General features: G+C 36.0%; 1 protein-coding gene across 3 annotated transcripts; it reads right to left on the reverse strand.

Moving 5' to 3' along the window:
- Positions 1-659: 659 nt before the first annotated feature.
- syt16 (synaptotagmin XVI) lies at positions 660-24,099 on the reverse strand. 3 transcript variants are annotated; one of them, XM_055170522.2, is made up of 7 exons: positions 23,809-24,099; positions 18,488-18,664; positions 9,356-9,568; positions 5,269-5,591; positions 4,457-4,894; positions 4,169-4,352; positions 660-2,066 (listed from the first exon to the last, which is right to left on the reverse strand). In XM_055170522.2, the coding sequence occupies exons 1-7, from the start codon at positions 23,819-23,821 to the stop codon at positions 1,753-1,755; spliced, it is 1,662 nt and encodes a 553-aa protein (XP_055026497.2). In that variant the 5' UTR covers positions 23,822-24,099; the 3' UTR covers positions 660-1,752. The 3 variants fall into 3 exon arrangements, with proteins under 3 accessions (XP_055026497.2, XP_055026496.2, XP_055026495.2); XM_055170521.2 differs by lacking the exons at positions 18,488-18,664; positions 23,809-24,099 and adding exons at positions 14,472-14,921; positions 15,121-15,277; XM_055170520.2 differs by lacking the exons at positions 18,488-18,664; positions 23,809-24,099 and adding an exon at positions 14,472-15,244.
- Positions 24,100-24,665: the final 566 nt, after the last annotated feature.

The following is a 24,665-nucleotide window of genomic DNA, read 5'->3' on the forward strand; positions in this document are numbered from 1 at the left end:
AAGAATTGAATGATGCTTGACAAAAAATACACAGAGCAAAAGCGCAAAGCTTATTGAGTCAGAACCCAGCAAGAACAACATAACATAACCCAGCAAAAATAACATAAAATTTGATTACATGCCATTTTTGCCAAAATAACTTGGAGAAGTATATCATGTAAGCAAAGTCAACAGGTGTTCAAAGTGTTTGCTTTTATTTGCTCTAAACGTATAGGCATCATCTATTTCTGGGCTATGGTTAGGCGTCTATTAGACTTTCACTGGCAGCCCAAATTTTTAAAAGATTTGACACATTAAAAGCTCTTAAACTGTAGTATCCCTCTCAACTCCAAGAATAATTATCCCTTGGAGTATTAGCGATTCTTACACTCCCATAAGTAAACAGTAGGCTACAGAGTGGGAAAAATAACACACACACTCACACTCTCTCTCCTGGCAGTTTCAGACACCCTGACAGTCTGATCCAAACAGACTGATCACCAGATGAGTGATCATATGGTGGGTTACAGTCAATTGTATATTTTCGTTGGCAGAATGACATCTATTTTCACAGATCTGATTCCTCGAGAGCATTGCATAGCCACTGTTACACAGAAGAAGAAGAAGAACACCATTCGAAATAATAAAACAACAACAACGAATTGACAGCAACAGTAGCATCTTGGATATGTTTTTAATGACAGACAAAAATATATGCATTTATCTTTGAAAACCACTTTGTATTTTAAAACATGCAGAACAGGCACTATTTATTTCATAAGGAAGGAAGATGAGGTCCATGCATCTGTAATGTTCCTGTTTACATGCTAACCTCCAATATGACTGGTGGCTAAAATTAAAACTCCTATAGGATTGACCAGGCACTTTATATGCATATCGTCATTACAGACATGCAATACAAAAGAGTTTGGTGTTATAGCACATGTGGACAGTGAAAAAGACTCTGGATTTCATGGTGTTGCGTGCACAGGTTTTTAGTAACTGTGTATCACGAATTTGCTTAATGCTTGTTAAGAACACGCATGTGTCATTACACAATTAAAGTAGCTAAATGTGATCCAAAGAGCAAATACATTTATTTTATTCATTGCCTAGTTTGACTGTAAATTGTAGCATGTTTTGTGCATGTAATAAAAACTATTTCAGTGTCATTAGTAAAATGAAGTAAATGAAAGTGCATAAGTTTAACAAACATAGTTCTCTGCTCTTCATACATTTGATCTCTCATAGCATCTAAACTGGCACTGGCATGGGTCTTATCTGAAGCCTTAAAATCATAGCAGAAAGACATTTAATTATTTTAAATCAAACCTCTATTCTTGACATTGCGAAGGGACAATCACAGTGTTTCTGATAATGTTGTGTGCTGTTTTGATTGGTTGCTGCAAGGGGTTAAAGCGGGCAGTTTGTGTATTGCAAACTAAAAAATATTACAAACAAAATTGTGATGTCATTCTTGGATACCAGATAAGGGCTATGTCGAGTAGTCCTAAGGAAAGTGGCATGTTGGCGGCATGCGTGTTGTTTGCGTTTGTATGCTCTCGCAAATTGTTTAAAATCGCATGCCTCATCTTCGTAACCATTCTTACATGATACGCTTAACATTGCTTGTTTTTACCTTAATCCCAAGCCAAGGGTATATTTGGCATTGTTTATAACATTTGTCTTCTTCCTAAAGGAATATCCTCCCAGACAAAGACAGTAAAGTACAAGTGATTATATTTCCATCAAATGGATTTATCTTTCTCTCCTTTAAGACTCAAGTAAGGTGTGCCAGCGGCAGACCTGCTGGTTTCCACTTTCCTTCATGTCCTGCCAGTGAAGAAGTTCCTCTTCTCCACTACTGTTCTGGCCCAGAGACACCCAGCCAATCATCTCCTTGCGTTTCATGTTCTTTCGGTTGTATATGGAGACCATTAATGTGACGTCAGAGAGTTGAAAGAGCGCCACCTGGAAGACGAACGTCTCCTTGAAGACAGGATTCGGTTGACTGCGACGGATGGATGTCTTACAGCGGGATATCTCTTGTCCCATCGAGTTCAATAGTGTGAGCTTGCCAAATGTATCTGGGAGAGAGATAAATTAAAGAGAAATCTTTAAAATGACACAGTGTTAGTTTGTGAATAGCAGTAACAATAACATGATATGACGCGACATATGATACGCATAGCATAGCATAGCATAGCATAGCATAACATAACATAACATAACATAACATAACATCACGACACATGGCATAAAACGTTACATAACACAACATAGCGTAACGTAACGTGAAATAACATAGAACACAAAACACAACATAACTTATAACAACATATAACGTAAAACATAACATAAACATAACATAAAAGAGATATGATGTAACGCATAACAAATAACTTAACATATAAAACATAAAATAAAAAAAATATGATGTAACGCATAACAAATAACGTAACATATAAAACATAAATTAAAAAACACATAACATAACACAACACAACGTAACACAACATTACACGTAACGTAACGTAACGTAACGTAACGTAACATAACACATAACATAACATAACATAACATCACGACACATGGCATAAAACGTTACATAACACAACATAGCGTAACGTAACATGAAATAACATAGAACACAAAACACAACATAACTTATAACAACATATAACGTAAAACATCACATAACTTATAACAACATATAATGTAAAACATAACATAAACATAACATAAAAGAAATATGATGTAACGCATAACAAATAACGTAACATATAAACCATAAATTAAAAAACACATAAAATAACATACCACAATGTAACACAACATTACACGTAATGTAACATCACATAACATAAAATAACGTAAAGTAATGTAACATCACATAACATAAAATAACGTAAAGTAATGTAACACGTAAAACATAGCATAACATAACATTGCATAGCATAGCATAGCATAACATGACACACATGGCATAAAACGTAACATCACGCAAAATAGCGTAACGTAAAATAACAAAACAGAACATAACTTATAACAACATATAACATAACGTAAAACATAACAGAAACATGATGTAACGCATAACGAACAGCGTAGTGTAACGTATAAAGCATAAAATAAAAAACACATAACATAACACAATGTAACACAACGTAACACAACATTACACGTAACGTAACATCACATAACATAAAATAAAATAACATAAAGTAACGTATCATAACATAACATAAAATAACGTAATGTAATATATAAAACATAACACAACATAGCGTAACGTAACGTGAAATAACATAGAACACAAAGCACAACATAACTTATAACAACATATAACGTAAAACATAACATAACTTATAACAACATATAACGTAAAACATAACATAAACATAACATAAAAGAAATGTGATGTAACGCATAACAAATAGCGTAGCGTAAATAAAACATAACATAAAATAACAAAATTAATGTAACGTATAAAACATAGCATAGCGTAACATAACATGACACACGACACATGGCATAAAACGCAACATAGCGCATCATAGCGTAACGTATTGTAAAAAAACATATAACATAACATAAACATGATGTTATGCATAATGAATAGTGTAAAGTATAAAACATAACATAACATAACATAACATAACATAACATAACATAACATAACATAACATAACATAACATAACATAACATAACATAACATAACATAACATAACATAACATAACAGCCTTTGTTTGCATTGCTCTGTATGTAAATGTGTATGTGGTTTTCTTCAGGGGTGACTCATGGGTGTGACGTGAGAGGAGTGTAAAAGAAAATCTGGTTATCTTTGATTGATTAGGTGCTCTATAAACTGCATTCAATGACAGCATCATTGTGAGATATGACTTTGTGACAGATTAAGACTCCTGAGGATTGCATGATGGACCAGTGCTCTCAACACCCAATATAATGCGTGAAATGACACTCAAAAGAGTTTTTTAATGAGTGTGCACACATACATAAATGTGTGGTTTTGGCTAAAGAGCTCTATTAAATATATATTAAATAAATTTAATGTACACTTGCTCTGAATCAAGAGAGCTTTACAAAAGGTCATTTGCAGTCCTGGTGCTTTAATTGGCTGTAAAAGCGTTAAACCCAATGTTCTGGTTGTGTGTGAACGTGTTTACCTGGAGGTCTATTAACAGCAAAATTACGAAAGTGGCTGCCTTTAATGATCTCTACAGACAGTCGACCCGTGGTGGCGTTGTATGATAAACCCAACAGCAGCTCTGGATTTCCACAGTGGGTGATGGACTGAGTTGAGGAAGCACCTTCGCTCTGTGTGCTGAAAGACATCTGTGAGTCTAATGTCTGCAGAAAGGAGAGGATGTAGAAATAGACAGTATATTAATAGACAGATCTAATTTTTATAAGTTATAATCTGAAAACTTGAGCACTGATAAAAACACACACACCTTAAGATTACTGCGAGGTTCCAGCACCAGCGTGATCTCCAGCTGATCTGTATGTTTCATTCTGCTCAGTCTGTACAAGGCTTCTCCCATCATCCTATCTCTGTTCATCTTCCCAAGCGCGTACAGACGGAACCTAAGTACAGAAGAACCCAAATCCCCTGGTTCTAGATGCGAGAACCGAAAGGTCTGTTCGAACCTCGGGGTGGAGCCTTTCTGTATGGCTGTCTTGTGCCGCTGCCGTTTCCCAGGTAACAGCACCACGTGCACTTGCCAGGAGTCCATGCCACTCCGTGTCTTGTCCGGAATACCTTGGGCTGTTACCACGGTGACCAAGAGCCTGTGATTGTCAGCCTGGTAGTCGAGGGCAATGATGAGGTCACCGCATTTGGAGATATTGTGAGGGGAAGAGCTCAGAGGGTGGGATGGAGAATGCTCATGCTGTTGAAATAAATGTGTATATTTTCACATAAATATAAAATAAATAAATGCATTTAATTTAAATTAAATGACAAAAACTGGAGGATTAAAACAATAACACTGCAAATCAGACTTCAGTATGAATGACACCCATCATTGTTGGTTAAATTAGTCTCTCAATGTAAATCAATTAAGAAATGTGAGCAATGAAATGGCATTACTGTACCTCAAAAGGTGCACAACTGCATTAGCATATATGCATTCAATTCCCAGTTAAAACAGATACTGATTAAATGTATAGCTTGCATGCACTGTAAGTCACTTTGGATAAAAGCAACTGCCAAATGCATAACAGTAAATGTAAATATGTAAGCTCTGACCCACACACACAGTACCTCAGGGCTCCATGTAGAGTAACTATCTGCTGCTTCAGCGTTGTCATAACCCTGATTGTCTAATGCCAGACTTCTATGTGATGATTGGCGCCCCACGCTGCCGCTGCCCCTCCGACTGCCCTCGTTCCTGGGAAGGACGTCCAGATCATCCGTTATAGCTTGAGAACCAATAGAGATCTTCTCGGCCATTAGAGAGAGGGGGTCTGTGGGGGTATGTCGCTTAGGTAAGGGGCTATGCGATAGGGGGTCTCTTGGCTCTGACCCTGCACGTCGCCTGGATGAGAGAGGATCTTGAAATCCTTGTAGACTGATTCCCTCAGCTTCTACACAGGGTGAGAAAAAAATTAGTTTGTCACAACATGTATGTAGCCCGTCATGTGTGTGGTTCCTTATTTCAAAATATGTGTTCTGCCCATCGCGTGATCCTATGTGCATCACGTGTCTCGTCAAAACAAGTGCCCGCTTCAGACGCGTCCAAAGGGTTCATGATAAAAGAGACGCTCGCGTTTGCCAGATGTTCGCATAATCTCATGCGTAATCAGAGTTTATTGTTAAAGCAACACCAAAGTAACGTTAAAATAACGTTTCCAAAAAAGTTTCAGTCGTTCATCCACTCGAAACAGGGTGAACGGCACTTTCACATTGGCTTTGCAGCCCTCTATCGGCCAAAACCGCACTAAAGACTTTTTCAACCGTCGGGTCACGGTCCTGTAGTTCGAGTGAAATCTAAAAAAACTTGCTTTACGGCAGACCTACAATCCAATCAGAGCCAGTAGGCTAAATTATTTACGACAGTGGTAATGGACAATTCCGCTTCCAACCTGTAGGGGGAGCAAAGAGCAAAAACTCTTTAGTTTTGCTTTAAGGGAGCATCTTGCGTGTATTTTGTGAACGTGAGCGTTTCTTTTATGAAAAACGGTTTTGACGCGTTTGCAGCAGGCATTTATTTTGACAAAACAAGTGATGCACATGGTTCACATGACAATCCAAACACATATTCTGAATTTGCACCCCTCAAAAGAGCAGTCACGAGCCGCCACTGATATTGACTGAGTAAGATGCTTCTCATCTCCTATTTACATTATAAGACTTGACTTTAGCCTGAATTTCACAGACAGGGTCATAAATAATGAAAATAAATGTAAGATCATGTTTTACGTGATTACCTTGATCTCTGTCATACACGTACACATATGTACAGTAAGCCCTTATTGCTTAATAAACATACTTTCGTAAAACACATACTGGTAACGTTTACCCGTTTTACTGACATACGTCATAGACCAAGTTCGTCTGACCAATCAGAGTCCTCAGGGCTGAAATTCAACAGATGATAATGATAGTAATTTAAAGCTTCGAGTGCTTGCTCTACGTGACTCTGTGAATTTCACTGAATAAAATCTCATTCAGGGAACAAACTGTTCTACTCCACAACAGCAGCCAATTAACTTCGGACTGGTCCAGTCACTCTATTACCATGGCAACCAGAAAGACGCTTTTCCCCGGCAACTTACGCTATGATTCACTTAACATGAAATGCAGCTTTTTACAGGAAAGAACTCAATAGACACAAGCTCTCATCTCTTGGCAGATGTCACACGGTACAACTTACAGTAAATCAGAGGTGTTGACTGAGCATTAGGGAGATTAGAAGTGATGTGACAAGCAGCATCACTTACATATGTTTATTAAAGGCGTTATACAGTCATACAAGGCTTTATACATTCTGCAATGCTTATAGGCTTTAATAAGGCAATATATCATTGTTTAGATATTAATCCATCATTTCATTTTAATGCATTAATATTTATGTTTCATAACATATGACACTGGACCATAAAACCAGTCATAAGCAGAACGGGATATTTGTAGCAATAGCCAACAATACATTGTATGGGTCAAAATCATTGCTTTTATGCCAAAAATCATATTAAGTAAATATATACTAATATAATATTTTTAAATATAATACATATAATATTATGTAGATTTTTTGTAATTTCCTACCGTAAATATATTAAACAATTATTTTTTTTATTAGTAATATGTGTTGCTAATGACTTCATCTTGACAACTTTAGAGGCAATTTTCTCAATATTTAGTTTTTTTGCGCCATCAAATTTTTTCCAGATTTTCAAATGGTTGTATCTTGACCAAATATTGTGCTAACAAATTATACATAAATGGAAAGCTTATTTATTCAGCTTTCAATTAAATTAAATTAAATTAAATTAAATTAAATTAAATTAAATTAAATTAAATTAAATTAAATTAAATTAAATTAAATTAAATTAAATTAAATTAAATTAAATTAAATTAAATTAAATTAAATTAAATTTTATTTATATAGCGCTTTTCAAAATAGTTAATTGTTTCAAAGCAGCTTTACATTAATAGAAGCAGTGAAAAGCACCGAAAAACGACAGATAGCACAACATAATACACGATAGCATAAGCAGTTAAATTTGCTGCGTCTATGACTCAACATTATAAGCGAGCGTATTACTAATGTAACGTCTGGAAGAGGAAGCTAAGTTAAGCCCAAGAAGGCTGCCTCCCCGGGTGAAAAAAACCCCTAGGAGAAAAAACCCCGGGCTTTTTAGCCGAGGAAATAAAAAAACCCTTGGAAGATATATATATATATACACATATAAACTGATAAGGAGATTTACGCGGCGATTAAGCGGGTTCTGCCGGTGATCGTTGGTCAGGCATCAGCTGGGCATCACGCTGAAGGACGGCCAGTAGATCAGAGGTGTGCCGACTTTCACATTGATTTTCATTATTCAGTTGATGTGTACATCTCAATTTAAAAAATTGACCCTTGTGACTGGTTTTGGGGTCCAGGGTCACATATAAAAACATTATAAAACTATTATTATATACACTCTTAAAAAAGGTTCTTCAATGTGATGCCATAGAAGAACGATTTTAGGTTCCGTAAAGAACTGTCAGTCGTCAGTTTATTTTTTTAAACATTTTATTTTTTATTGTCTAAACTAAAGTAAGGATTTTGAAACTTTACTATATAAGGACCCCCAAATATGATAAACCTTTTGTAAGGAACTACCTAACTGTTTCCCTGCCATTGACGAGTTATTTCGTCAATTAAGAGAAAACATTTCCCTGCAAAAAACGCTTTCCTGATGAGTTTTTACGGTAATCTGTAATTCCGCTCTTACCCAATTTACAAAAACAACTGATGCAAAAATGAATTAAATCTATTTTAAACTCTGACCTTCATTCTGAATCTGATCTATAACAAAATTCATTAAAAAAAATGCAATATTTCAGCTTTTTGCTCAAAATATGGTATTTTTAAAGAACCCTAAGAGTTTATAAAGGAGAACAAATAAAGATAGGATAAAACGGTTTTTACCCATTTATTTTGTTTGTTTGTTTGAAAGCAGTTCTTTCATTTGATATATTTGTATGTTTATATATTTAGAAAAAAAAATTCCTGGAAGGCATTTTGTGAAACTTTTGTGAAAATCATAAAAAATGCTGGCTTGCAACTTTTTTTAAAAAAGGCTGACGGGGAATGAGCTAACGATATCTGCATAACAATTTATATATTTAATGTATAACAAATATAAATGGCTGCACTTAGAATAATGCTGAATGAATAAATCCGGAAAAAAACAACATTTTCAATTCAAATTTATTTGTACTGCAGATATGTTTCATAATTTTTCACAAACCCCAGTAAGTGAGACAAAGGGGACTGTATAAGGAAAACACACTAGAGTGATACAAAGCATAATCGATTCTGGAATATACTGTGCAGTATGTACTTTGTTTTTGTCTTTTTCTCTGAATTTTTTACAGGGATCTTCTTTCATTGGTTGTGTTTACCATCTACTATCTTGCATTAAGGCTTCCTCTGCTCTCTAAACCACAACTCTGACCTCAATTTATCATCAAGTCATTGTTATCTTTAAAGGACGGTTAAATATTTAGTGTGGTGTAGCTCTCATGCTTATCATGCAGTCATACATTATGATATTCGAGTGAAGAACAGTATACAGCAACAATGTGTATGTGTGTGTGTGTGTGTGTGTGTGTGTGTGCGCGCATGTGTGTGTACCTTCGCAGTCAGACGGCTCTGTGCTTCCTTCATCTTGGTCAGAGAGCAGCCGTTTAAATTTGTGTTGTTCCCCTGGTGCATTCTGGGCGTTGAGCTCCATGACACCCGAGCGAAAGCTTTGTGAACGCGAGACAGAGATCTCAAACTGCTTCGCCAATTCATCCTCGCTGCCTGATGAACTGGATATCTCACCGTCATCACCGTAACTATTCACTGCACATAAATCACAAATCAATAGAAGATTAACATCAAATCAAAACAGAGAAAAACAACATGATGCACTTGGACGCAAAGCTATTTTTAGAGCTTTGCAAGGCAGTTGCTGGGGCAGTAGGGCATTGCTACTATGTGGTTGCTAACATGTTTTAGTTGTTTTTTACACTGTTACACTGTAAATAAAGGTGCTAAAGGGGTTCTTTGCTGTGATCTCATAGAAGAACCATTTGTGGATGTAATCTGTGAATGAAAAAGTTTTTTATGGTACCAAACTGACAGACAAGGAACCTTTTAGGATCACACTAGCCTTTAACATAGTTTTAAATTATAATACAGTACAAATAGTAGGATTATTTTTATATATCCAAGCAAGGGTCATTAATTAGAAAGTACAAACTTTATTAAAAACAGATGCACAGGGCACACAAACTGATATTTTTGCGCATGTCATTAGCACAAGGAATAAAGAGAAAAAGAGTGCTGTGTGTAGATGACTCAGACACTGTGGTACTTTTAATGGCTCTAGACTGTGTAAATGGGCACGTTTATCAAACTCTACCATATGCACCTAATCATCGTGAAGTGCCCAATTAGTGTCTTTCTGTATGCTTCTCCTTTTTGTTCCCATTATAGCAGCATTTCCATTCATTTCACTGATTCTTCACCACACCATTCACTCACACACAACAAATCAGACCAAGTGGCTATGCAGGAAGCAGCATAGGAGGTTGCCATGGTTACCTGTATCTCAGACTGAAGTGCTTTCTTCAGTGTACACATTGAATGCATTACGAAACGGGCATAAATGATACCTGCGCGGCAGGGCGCTTTGAAGGGACGGCAATCATAGACATGTTGAAGTGTCAATTTTCTTGCTGGCTCTTGTTGGTAGAAATGTACTGTAAATGTATTCAGTTTACATGGTTTGCATTAACAGTTTGGTTGTATTAGTCTAGTTAATAACCTCAAGTAAACATCATGAATAAAGCACTCTTAAATATAAATGGTTTTTCACAGAGATGACATAGAAGAACCATTTTTGGTTTTTTAATGAACCTTTCAGACAAAGAAAAATTTCTTTCATACCTTTTTATAATCTTTTAAGGAACCTTTTTTGAAACGGAAACGTTTTTTAGAAATTCAAGGTTGTTAATGGAACCATTTAGCCAAAAATGGTTCTTCCTTGGCATCGTGACCAGTGGCGGCCAGTGACTTCTTTTTTCGAGGGTGCTTGATGCGAAGTTCGTCACAGCATGTATGGAGCCCATCATGTGTGTGGTTCCTTTTTTCAAAATATGCGTTCTGTGCATTGAGAGATCCTGTGTGCATCACGTGTCTTGTCAAAATAAGTGCCTGCTGCAGATGGGTCTAAAGGGTTTGTGATAAAAAAGACGCGTGCGTTTGCCAGATACTCGCATAATCTCATGTCTAATCAGAGTTTACTGTTAAGGGAGTGTCTTTTATGTATTTTGTGAACGTGAGCGTCTCTTTTATCGAGCCCAGTCTCCTGAAGATGCGTATAAATAGCACGAACTCGTGTAAAACTCGTGCAATACATACGCCAAATTCCACTTTGGCGTGCATATGATACGCAAGTCCTTCCCATTCACTTAAATGGTGCATCTTTTTTGTCGTTTTATTTATTGGTTTCTCAAATTTTTTGCTATTTTTTTTACCATTTTCGCTTGGGTTTAGGGTTAGAACAACTTTTTGTTATATAAAAATGACATCCTAACCCAAACCCCAACTCTAACCCCAACTCCAAGCGACCATGGCTTAAATATGGACAAAAACATGGAGAAACCTGTATATTAAATAACCTCATTAAGCAAATCTAAAATTTAACCCTAAACCCAAGCGAAAATGGTTTAAAAAACAGAAAAAAATTGAGAAACCAATAAATAAAACGACAAAAAAGATGCCCTGTTTAAGTGAATGGGAAGGACTTGCGTATCATATGCACGCCAAAGTGGAATTTGGCGTATGTATTGCACGAGTTTTACACTTCGTGCTATTTATACGCATCCTCAGGAGACTGGGTAGCTTTTATCATAAGCGGTTTTGTGCAGCAGGCACTTATTTTGACAAAACACGTGATGCACATGGTTCACATCAGGGGCGTAGCCAGAATTTTATTTTTGGGGGGTCCTATCCTAAAATGAGGGGGCAACTCCATTTTACCGCGCAGCATTTTGATTGGTCAATCTATCAATCAGACTAAGAAATCAACATTTTCTTATTTTATTTTAAGCAATTGGAAATCTGAGGGGGCCGGACATGTAAATGAGGGGGCCAAGGCCCACCCAGGCCCCCTTGTGGCTACGCCCCTGGTTCACATGATGCAACAAACACATATTTTGAAAACGCAAGCAACACACATAACACTCCGAACACTTATTTTGAATTAGCGCCCCTCGGATGAGCAGTCACGAGCCACCACTGATCGTGACGCACCATTATTTGTATCATTCTTATAATGACCAATAATGATTATAAATAAACCAATAACAATAATAATCAAATGTTTAAGTTTTAAATGACCTTGCTTTTTAATTAGCAGGGAATAGGACACAGACATTATCACTTTATTATCACATTATCATTTCTTTAACCTCCTAAGACCACATAAGTGGACATCAAATTTGTTTTATGTTTGCACCATAATACTTAATTCTGTGTAACTGGAACCAGTTGTACACAAACATGGACAAATACACTGCTTCATGTTCTTAAAAAAATGTTGGTTATTATATTTATTGGTTCTTCCTAAACCCAAGCTGGTAGAAATCTGAAAAAAGACAAACCAAAGCTCCTTAAGAGATTAAAGGTGCAGTAGAATGTAAAACTGTATTTACCTAGGCATACATATAATAAGATTTCTGTACATGGTAATAAATGCCAATTTCAACATAACAGCAACTGTCACGTTACAGTCGTGATGTACCCCCTCAATATTAAATTACACATTAAAGAGCACCAATGGTCTGATTCACGAGTTTACATTTCCTGTGGTGTGTAGGTGGGTATTATTACATGTTAACGATATGCAAAAGGTACAAACCCCAAAGTAAACAATGACGCGAATGATCGTCTCCAATGTAAATCTCTTTTCTTGGACTACAACAAACACACGGATTGTAGGCAACAGTTTGGTGATGCAGACAAGACCGACATTATTATAATTCCTCCCGCTTTGACTTACAGCCTGTAAGCTGTTAGCATTGCCTTGTGACCAAATCTTTCAAACATGGTAAGGAGCATCACTTTTTCAGCTGACGTCAGAGGTATTCAGACCAATCACAAAGTACAGATTAGCTGGCCAATCAGGACACAGAGCTTTACAAATCCGTGCGTTTCAGGAAGAGAGTGAAATCTGGACCTACAAAAATGTACGGTATGTGAAAAATAATGTGTTTTTTAAACATTATACCAAATACACAAAATAACGTTAGTAAAACGTAAAGTGTTAGAAATGTTCCCAAACTGTCACTGGGGCAGTATTTTTTTTTAATGTAGCGTTTACGAACAGATATGCTTACATTTGGTACCAATATGCACAGTACCTAATATGAACTCTTTGGGTTCAAAAGTGTACTTTGTGAACCACAACAGTAACAGTTAGGGAAACCAAAATTAGTTTTTTTGGCTGTGAAGAACCCTTTTAAAAAACCTTTAAAGAGCCTCAGAAATATGTCCAATCAAGCCTTTCAGAAATATCAAAGTTTCATTATTTTATCCTATTTTCAAAAGTACAGAAATTGCGCAAAGGACCAGCAATACATTTTAAACAGAGTTCCGATCGCTCGGGTTTCTGTCTTGAATGTTTGCCACATCTCTCCTTCTGAAGCTCAGTATCAGAGGTGTGTGTTTGACGTGTGTATGTGTGTGCAGCGTGTTCGTGCGTAAATTTAATCACTCGGTTGTTTGTTTAAGGAGGGTGGGCGTTTTCAGTTTACAGACTATATTAAATACATAGTAGACAAACACAGCCTCCCCAGCACATACGCCCCACATCCACAAAGCAATTTTTGCACAGCATGCAAATATACTGTATATAGCACATAATAAGATCAGAAATGTCCAATTAAAAATACATTGACTAAGAATAAACAGTAAGACACCAATTGCTCTCCCTGAAAAAAGCCAGTACTTCACAAAAAAACACCACCATTTTTCAAACTTTACTATGTTCTTACCTCAACTTAGACAAATTAATACATACCAATCTTTTTTTTTTAATGCGTGCACTTAATCTTTGTATAGCGCATCGTGAATGTGTTAGCATTTAGCCTAGCACCATTCATTCCTTATGATCCAAACAGGGATACATTTAGAAGCCACCAAACACTTCCATGTTTGCCCAATTTAAAGACTGTTACATGAATAGTTACACGAGTAAGTATGGTGGCACAAATAAAATTTTAAGCGGATAAAAATGAGAACTATATTGTATGGCGAAGATATTGATGATGTTACTGTGTGCCAAGGTCAAAGTGCTGCAAACTAAGTGCTCCTCTGCCATACAATATAGTTCATACTTACTCGTGTAACTACTCATGTAACAGTCTTTAAATACGGAAAACATGGAAGTGTTTGGTGGCTTCTAAATTCATTCCTGTTTGGATCCTAAGAAATGAATGGGGCTAGGCTAAATGCTAATACATTCACGATGCGCTGTACAAAGATTAAGTGCACGCATTGAAAAAAGATAAGTATGTATTAATTCGTCTAAGTTGAGGTAAGAACATAGTAAAATATCGAAAAACTGTGGTGTTTTCCTTTAAACACGTAGCATGTAAGCAGTTGACAAGAATAAAACTATAACACACCCCAAAACCCTTTAATCAAACTCAAAATTAAGCAGACGGACGCCTTAAGTGACATCTAACCTAAATCTTACCAGAATTAGAGCAACGTGAATCCATCAAACTCCTCATGCTCCCCACCTCATCTAGCTCCTCACTGATGGGTGCGAGACGTCCAACAAAGGGGTCGGAATCAAACTTGCTACCCAGACTACGCAAAGCCAGTTGGGATCGAAAGGCTTCTAGTTTCTCCTGGGAATCCATGCTGGAAACATCCACTTCACACCCATTAACATCCTCCACCTTCTGCCCCAAATCTACACTAGAGTCCACCTCAACTTTCACAGCTACCTCAGCATCAGAAGAGTCGGTCAGCTTAGGGTCAACAGCTCCATTTTGGAGGCTACGGAAGCCGCTGGAGATGCTGTCAGAAACTTGAGCGAGCCATGCAGAGAATGCTGGGATACCTGATTTAGGAACGTCAGCCATTCCATCAGATGTGAAAGATGTTTTTTGTGTGTACTCAAACGGAGGTCTGTTGTCAGCTGTCCAGAACATCAAGTGAAGTCTCTCATGTTATTGCTGTTTTACAACAACTAGTTAAATATAAATCTTTAAATTTACTTTAGTAGTGCAACTATAAATCAAATCTGTTGATGCACGGCAAACACCAAATATACAAAAATGTTATTAAAGTTAACTGACTTGAGCTACCTGAATAAACTACAGCGTACAATCACTTACCAGCTCAGCATCTAAAAAAAAGAAAATGTACTAATCCAATTAAAGCTTCTGCACCACCAGCCATCAATATAAAATAAACCTTTAGCTGCGCCAGTTCAACAGCATTTGAATTCAGACTGGGGTTGTATCGCATTCAGGACCTCTTGTGGGATGGATAGACAGACCGAATGTTTGCTAAGGGAGCCGCTTTTGAAATACCAAAGCATGACACTTCCTTCAACATGCAGTGTGTACACTGTGTGTGTCTGTGTGTGTGTTTGTGAGTCACACATTGTTTAGTTTAATTAAAAAGTGCAGTGTTGACTCATATGTGAGTCACTGCGTATTACTTGTGTTTGCCAAAAATGTATTTATTTATTCTTATGCATTTATTCTTTATTCCTGCATCTATAGCTATATTGGTTACAGCCGAGCCCATAAAGATGTGTATCTATGTGTGCTTTAAAGGTGCAATTTGTAAGATATTTGCAGTAAAATCTCCAAAAACCACTAGGCCAGTGTTATATATTTTGTCCAACTGATTACTCTCAATATCTCTAATGTTTTCAACTACTTGTAAACCGTGAGAAAATTGCCATTCTAAACATTGACACGGGGCAGTGCAGTCTCCTGTCAATGACGTTAATATCCACGTGACCCTTTGTTAACACCTTTACTGACATAAAAAGCACATGACAACAGTGTCGTGGACAAATGCGGAAGTATGCGTTATCGCCTGTCAGGCTACGCACTTGTTTATGGACTAAGATTACTAATGAGGATCAATATCGGTGTTGCATTATCTGGATGGAGAGAGCTTCACGAAAACATTTAACTAGACAGAGATGCTGATCTTGCTAGTGTTTTACTCGACGGGTGAGTTGTTTTGATTCGTAACTCTTGAAAAATCTTATGCTATTATATCGATCACAAGATTAGTGTGTAGACTGTAATCAGTGCGTCTTCACGATATAATGCACATCAAGCAGTATGGTACAGCAATAAGACACTTACTAATAGAGTAGAGTTTGGTACTGTACAGTCTATCATAATTTAACATCATAACCTTACAATAAGATTTGTACTGTCAAAACATTATGTGAAAAATCATTTTAGATTGTAAGTTTGAACGCTTAATTCTGTGCTGTGTTAACACATGAATTCGAACTCATACTGTAACATCTATGACTAACAATTTCGTTTTGAACATCAAATATAACATTTTATATTGAAATATAACAATGTCATCGAACGCAACATTTATAAGACTTGATTACCTTATCCGTCAACGTGATTTCTCGTTCGCGTCTGATTAATAGCCGTCAGCGGTTGAGTTAAAGACTACAAATCCCATAATTCCACGCTGCTTCAGAGCGTCATTAAACGACGTCATTTGATGTTATTGTGTTTTGCCGCCATCTAGTGGTAAAAATTCTACGTATTCCACCTTTAATGTATGTTATATCAGTGCTGTAGCATCATTTAATACACTGCTCTCTTGAAAGCCTTATTCTAAGCGATTGTGGTATTCTGCGAATAAATACGCCAAAGTGCATTATTGACCATCATCTCAGGTAACCAATTTCCTAAATAGTTCTGCTAGTTTCACATATCAAAACTGGCATCTTTTATAAACATTCTTATTGATTGATTGCCCTTATGATTTTGTTCCTTTTAAATATATATATAAATATATATATTTATTTATTTTTTATTTATTTTTTTATTTCTATGCCCCATGTTCTTTCAGATTTGTAACAAGAGTTTATATTGTACCTATGTTGTTTGTAATTGCTTTGTAAATATATATATAAAAAAAGTTTCACATATCTTGTCACTCTGTGGTGTTTTTCTTCACACATAATAAAAAATTTTGAACTCAAATTAAAGTACACTCGAAAAAATACTGTGTTATTTTCAACCCAGCGTTGGGCCAAAAAGGGATTGTAATTCAACCTATGCTGGGTTGTTTCACCCCAAAATGCTGGGTTGTTTTAACCCATTATTTGGTCAAATATAAACATGTAAAATGTGTGGCCACCATGTAAAATGATACAAAATAATAAGCACAAGATAAACCAATTTTAGGGTTATACAAGACCCCTCCATTTGGGTTCTGATTATATTTTTAGGGTCACTTTTGTGAGAAAGACTTTGGTTTGTAATTGTATACATTATTATTACATACTATGAAGTCTGCCAGTGGCGGCTTGTGACTGCTCATCCGAGGGGCACTAATTCAAAATAAGTGTTCGGAGTGTCATGTGTGTTGCTTGCGTTTTCAAAATATGTGTTTGTTGCATCATGTGAACCATGTGCATTAGTGTTTTGTCAAAATAAATGCCTGCTGCACACGCGTCAAAACCGTTTATGATAAAAGAGACGCTCACGTTCACAAAATACATGCAAGACACTCTCTTAACAGTAAACTCTGATTAGGTATGAGATTATGCGAGTATCTGGCAAACGTGAGCGTCTCTTTTATCATAAACCCTTTAGATGCGTCTGCAGCAGGCACTTATTTTGACAAGACACGTGATTCACAGGATCTCTCGAAGCACTGAACACATATTTTGAAATTACAAACCACACACATGGCGGGCTACATACTTGTTGTGACGAACTTCGCATGAAGTGCCTCGGAAAAAGAAGTCACCGGCCGCCACTGAAGTCTGCTGATTTATTTTTAATCCAATGCTGGGTAAATATTGGACAGAACACATGTTGGGTTATATATAAACCTATGCTGGGTTGTTGTTAACTCAAACAATTAGTTGAAACAACCCAGCATTGCATTGAAACAACCCAGCATAGGTTTATTTAATATAACCCAACATGTATTCTGTCCAATATTTATCCAGCATTGGGTTAAAATAACCCAGCAGAGTGTATTGTTACATTTTATGAGAAAAACATCAATCAAACTTGTCATCCTAATTTATAAAATCACACATAAAAACAAAGGGTTAAAAACACAGAAATGATGAGGTCTGCTGACCAATGCCTGCTAACCATATCAGAATATAAACACTTAATTGGTTGATTTTACTGGCATACAATTTTATATGGTTTATTTTCAACCCAGCGTTGGGTCAAAAAGGGACAAACTCATTGGGTCGTAATTTAATCTATGCTGGGTTGTTTTAAACTTTCCTGAAATAATTTAACCAAACGGCTGGGTTTACCCCTTTTTCACCCCATGCTTGGTTGAATTTTTTTTTTTAGAGTATACATATAATCAAAGATCATGCAGTAAAATCCAAATTAAGGGTTTTTGTAAGATTCTTTCAACTTTTTTAACTTTGTATTGGATTGATGAGATTTAATTGTTTGTCAATCTGCATTTACACAACAGAGTATAGCTGTCAGCACTATTAGGCACACTCACCCAGTCCCTGGTGTATCCCAGCACGATCCTTTCGTTTGCGGCGACCGTACTGCTCGAGGCAGGGCAAACCTCCCACACGGGCGAAGCAAAGTTTCTTATTGATGAAGAGAAAGAGTATGGCCAGCAAAACGACGAAGACGCCCACTGCTGACAGAAAGCCAACCGCTTCGGGAGTGACTGGTGAGAGAGGACACACATGGGATGTCACAATACACAAAACAGATTAACACAGTAAATCTCAACAATTTTGACTTGCATGTCCCTCACACTTACAATTTCTATCCAATAAAACATTTATTTTGTTTTGTCTTGTTTTAAATAATTTAAAGTCATCGTAAGGTCCCCTTTGAAGTTAGCTAAGGTCCCACCCCACAGGTTAAGAAACACTAGATTAACTAGCTGTGTAAAAGTAAGACTTTAATGAATCATATATGCTCAGTTTTTTGTTTTTTCAGATTTGGCATGTCAAAAAATACTAACCTTGACACTTAAGATGTACTTATCAATGCAGTACATTCTCTTTACAAGTTCAGCTTACATAACAACAGCCTTATAACAAGAGAAGCGATATTTCAAGTGTAAAATGAACCATTAACTTGCAAAAGAGTGAACATTTTTTGGTCTAAGAGGAGAGACGCTTCTGGATGTGTGTTTGATATGCGTGTTTGACTAAAGGCTGGAGTACACTATTATACTAAACTATTTAATATGCGGGTGATTCTCACGAAACCATTGAAACAGCACGGCACTAATGATTTTAGCTTTAAAATGTGTAATATAGTAACATTAAAAAGCATCAGAATTAACACAATACTGTGTTCTACCTTGCACAATGTGTTATTTCAACATAAGAATTTATAATTGTAAATTTTATCTCATTTTCTGCTGAAATTCTCATTACCGCAATGTGTCCGGCTGTGTTTGAACATGCGTTATGTTGTAATTTAATCAAATGAACACAAAAATATTAAGAAAAAAAATAAATGGATGTTTTGCTAGACTACTTTAGATGACAGAAAAAATATTTACTGAATATTCATGTATAATAATAATGAAGAAAAATTAGGAAAATGATGTGTCCATGCTTGATGTTCTCATCCTCCGCAACACTTTTTGAGAACAGTTTAAGCACACATACAGAATTTTAATAAAGTTTGATTTTGAGTGACCAAGCACATGGACCAGTTACTTCAAGATGGCTACCAGGTAAGATCATTTTTTTACAGTTAATTTGAAATATTGTCTTGTCAGAATGCTAACACGACATTTTGATTATCATTACCGCAACAGATGCTTATTAAATGTTAATTTAATTAATAGAAGCATAATACTTTGATTTTAAATGCATGTGCAGAATCTCCAAATTATGTTCTTTCAGGTTTGTCATGTCATTTTGAAAATATGTCAGTGTTGATGTTTTCTGACTGTTGCGGTAATGAGATTTTTTAGGACTAATTTCTTAAGTTATGTTACAAAAAGTGTTAAATGATAAGTAAAAGTTTTTAAATTAATGTTCCCATTTACTCCAGACTTTGTTTTTCAATGTCTGGTGGGAAAAAAAGTAAATTTAAGCAATTTTTACATTTTCATGGTTGACATTTTTAAAACCAAGTTTTCGTGAGAATCACCCATGCAGCAATAGGTGGCACACACACACACACACACACACACACACACACACACACACACACACACACACACACACACACAGCTTAAATCCCTGTGTCATCTTCCATCTGTATGGACACAGTTGGCACTGCAGAAAAAACTGCTACCACTAACAAGTGTGAAAAGAGAAACTGAGCAATATGGTCAGTTTTTTAATGGAATAAGTTTCATGGGTTTTAAGTTTTTGAGTTAACATGCACATGGCATAAGTTCCTTTTTCAAAACCTGCCGGCAATGATCTTTTTTTAAATGTGCATGCTAGAACTCAGTGACCGAGCGATGACAAAAACACATCCACATGGACCAATGTGATGCAGGAGCCAGATGGTTTCCTTGGAAACAGCTCAAGCATTCTGTGAGGACTTATTGTGTGAGGCTTTCTTCATATAAACACACACAATTCCCGTTGCCATGGATTTGCTGTTCTTTAGCACACAAGTGGTTTGTTATGTGCTAAAAATATCATTTGAAAGAACACGTTTTAACTATTTTACCATTATAATAAAAATAATATCAGAAATAATTAGTCATGAATTAATATTAGTGTAATATTTCAACTATTTGTATGACTGTGTAGTTAAGAAAAACACTAAATACGGACAAAACAGTAGAAATGAATGGTAATAACTTCAAAATTGTTTCCAGTAAAGGAATTGTTCACCCAAAAATAAAAATAAGCCCATATTTTACTCACCATCAAGCCACATAGGCATTTATGACTTGTTTCTTTCAGTCAAACATTGGAGATATATTAAATAAGAATATAATCCATACAGTTATTAAATATCTTCTGAGGCAAAGCGGTGAGTTTTTTTAATTAACCCTTAAACTGGCGCTGTTTCCTGAACGGGACACCTAAGTTTACATCAAAATTTTTAATGTAAATTTTAATCTATCACGACATGTTGTTGAAAAGGTCTAAGAATGTTGTTTTCATATTTCAAAACCTTTTAGCAGTAATAATAAGGCAGTTACATTATTTATTAATTTGTGACAAGAGTTGCACAAAACCTCACAGCAAACCTCATTTTTTTTGATAATTTTATGTATTAAAAATAATACTATATTGCATTTTTTATTTAATACAAATAAATGTAAACTGCTATAAAAATATATTTTCACCTCCAGACACTTCTGTAAAAAACGTTTGAGTGTCTTCTTTAAAACTAGACAAAAATTAGGCTTCTAGACCAAAAAAATGACAGAGTTATATACATTTAAAGGTGTACATCGCCTCCCCCCCCCACTCAAAAAAGGCTGTCTAAAGTGAACAAACTCAAATATAGCCAACATATTCAGTTATTTAAATAAAGAAACACGTCTCCATCTACTGGACATTTACATGAACTGCAGCATGCAGTGTATTGAACTACACGTACACCCATTTAAAGCAAATTTTGATTGTTAATTACACGTGTATTGCCTTTAACGATACATTGAGATTATTAAATATGTCATATCTTACGTTTTAGATAATTTATTTCCCTATGACTGAAGTCACGTGTAAAACCTTTATTCACATTCTCCCTCTTTCCCATTAGTTTATTAGTTTCAGGATGTCCGGGCTCCTAATTTCTCAAGAAACTTCCTGTTTAGCTCTAACTTCCTTCCTGACTGAGCCACTGCCTAATGCCTACAACAATCAGCTAAAAATTTAAGTTTTTTTACAGAAGGCACTAAAATGCACACTAAATATCAAATTAAATTAATTGTAATTCTTGTAAATGTAAGTGAATAAACCTACAAGAAGGTATGTTGTAGATAGCTACACCAATAAACTACAAACTGAGACAGTTTGATTTTATATGTTAATAGAAGTAATAACTTTATTCTGATGCTCATTGTCATAATATCGCCAATGTCTTGCTATAAAAAGAAGAAATAAATAAAAAGTCAAACAAGCATCATCACAACTGTAGCACTAAGAAGAGTCTCATGCATGTAAACTAGAGTATCAATTAGAATTACACAGAAAGAGTTATTAAACATAAACTTTTGACTTAGACAGACCAAGACAAAGTTTTCTTTTCTTCTGAACATCTTCATAACATTTAAACCTGTCCAACGTACTTTCTTAAATTTCTATATGTTAATGAAGAAGAGATAAAGATCTAGAAATAAAAGACTCTCACTTACTGAAAACAATTACTCTAAAGTTATTCAAACTTTTTTGGAAACCAATTCATGAAGGTACACACACAAATGTAAAGATATGCACTTATATTTATTCTGTAATATCTGGACGTGTATTTTCAGAAAAAGTCATAGCATGTGCTCGATTTAAAGATTATACTTCCCTTCGGTCTCCACCTTTAATACACACACGTGCTAAGATAGCAAAATGAACCTCTTTCACGGGTGAACTTATAAAGACAGGTGGGCAAATGAAACACAAGTATACAGTGTGAGTCAGACACACTGTAAATAAAGGGTTGGACCAACCTCACACATTGGACAGACCAAGACGTATTCCTGGAAAAGTTAACTAACAAGATTATCTGCACTAGAAGGTAAGAGAGAAGGTTTCAATCAAATGCTCATCCTCTGAGGACTACATGGTTCAATTTGGTTGAACTGACAGCCTGTATTTGAAATGATGCATCTGGTGCATAACATAAGTGTCTGTAGGGGAAGAGGTCCAAACAGTGACAAATGAGACTCTTAGTGGAGGATAGCTACCATCACATAAAATGCTTTAAGAGGTGATGACAACAGATGTGAAAATATGCATGAGACAATATTATAAATGGTTCAACGGAGCACTGTCGGAAAAATAATAACCAATATTTATCCAGTTCTTGGTTCTCACTCGAGTGTTTATCAACAATATAACTTTTTACCTATGGCAGCTACAATCCTGCATGGCTGACAGCAGTAAATAAAAAATTCATGCAAGCTGCCATCAAAGAACAAAGCAAATGAAACCAACTTAATGAAGCTTCTTTAAGCCATAGGCCTATTAGACCAATAAGGTACAAAGATTTGTGAAGTGAACAGGGCGTCCACAACCTTGAAGCAGTGTTATCTTCACATTTCTACAAAAACTATTTTAGGACAACGTTGGGGGGACAGTCAACAGTGAAACTCTACAAACAAGTCTTTAAAATGAGAAAATTGTATTCCAAGGAAAATTCTAAATGCTCCCTTATGCTGTAGAAGAAAGGATCTGCTAAAAAATAGATGTGAAACAAAAGTTTACAGTCATTGAAGCTAACATATCCATTAAAACTAGATGTTTTATATAGGTTACTTTATCTTTATTATATAGCCTATATGTTATGGGAAGGGAAAGCCCATCTAATTAATCAATACGTATTCTGATTTACCATTAGGTGATGAAATATAAGGCGCATAAAGTCGTGAATGCGCACAGCAGAGAGCAGAACGCGCATTGTGTAACACATCTCAAGATTTCTGCAGGCGTGTATATAACCGTCCTGTCTGAAATGTCACTTTATATCATTTCATATTGTGGAGATGAAGCGCATGATATTACACGAATGTTAAAAACGAAGCATCGCACCTCTCAATCGTGCCGCAAAACGAGAATCTACTGTAGCAGTGCACATAACTATATTTGAATGCATGCTCTTCTGATCGGTACAGATATTGCGTTCTTAATTCATTTAAAACAAATACGATAGGCTACTTACTGTCTGATGCCATGGTCGCGTCGATCTGATCCCGTGGCGTCAATCACACCCTATCGATTATCGTCTATTAAAATATTCATGAGTGTAAAGCAGCTGTGAATAAAAAGGGCCCGACTGCACGTATCTGCCTCTTTCTGCCCTTCATAAACCGGCTGGTGACAGTGGAAAAGCCCACTGGGATACTCGAATACTAGCTCAGTGCTGTCTGGACGAGAACGCGCGGCGCGCTGCCACGCTCAGGTCCTTTCTCCAGCGCGTTCACTGCCCTCTGCACCACAGTGCTCCTAACGCTTTTAACCTGCATTTATGGTCAAACGTATCGATTTTGTACATCATATAAGCGAACCTGTCTGTCTATATCTTAATATATATTCAGATTTACATTCCCACGTTAAGGATTTATAACGATATATTTGGATTTACATTTATACTCAGATTTAAAGGTATATATTCAGACTTATTGTTATATAGTCTAGATCAATCAAGAACTAGGCCTTAGTTATATTAAAGGGGTCATATTATAAGATTTTTTTAAAAAGATGTAAAATAAATATTTGGTGTCCCCAGAGTTCATATGTGAAGTTTTGGCTCAAAATAATCCACAGATAATTTATTATAGCATGTTAAATTTGCCACTTTTTAGGCCTGAGCAAGTGTGCCGTTTTTGGGTGTGTCCTTTAAAATGCAAATGAGCTGATGAAATGCAAACAATGATCACAATGATGGTGATTTGTTATAATTGAAACTCAATTTTGCTGTCAATAATTTTTTTCTCTTTCTCTCTGCACTAAATGCCAGTGCCGTGGTTGGATAGTGCAGATTTAGGGGCGGTATTATTGTAATTGGACTCGCTACCT

This window comes from Misgurnus anguillicaudatus, chromosome 11 (assembly GCF_027580225.2).
Source record: "Misgurnus anguillicaudatus chromosome 11, ASM2758022v2, whole genome shotgun sequence".
NCBI lineage: Eukaryota > Metazoa > Chordata > Actinopteri > Cypriniformes > Cobitidae > Misgurnus > Misgurnus anguillicaudatus.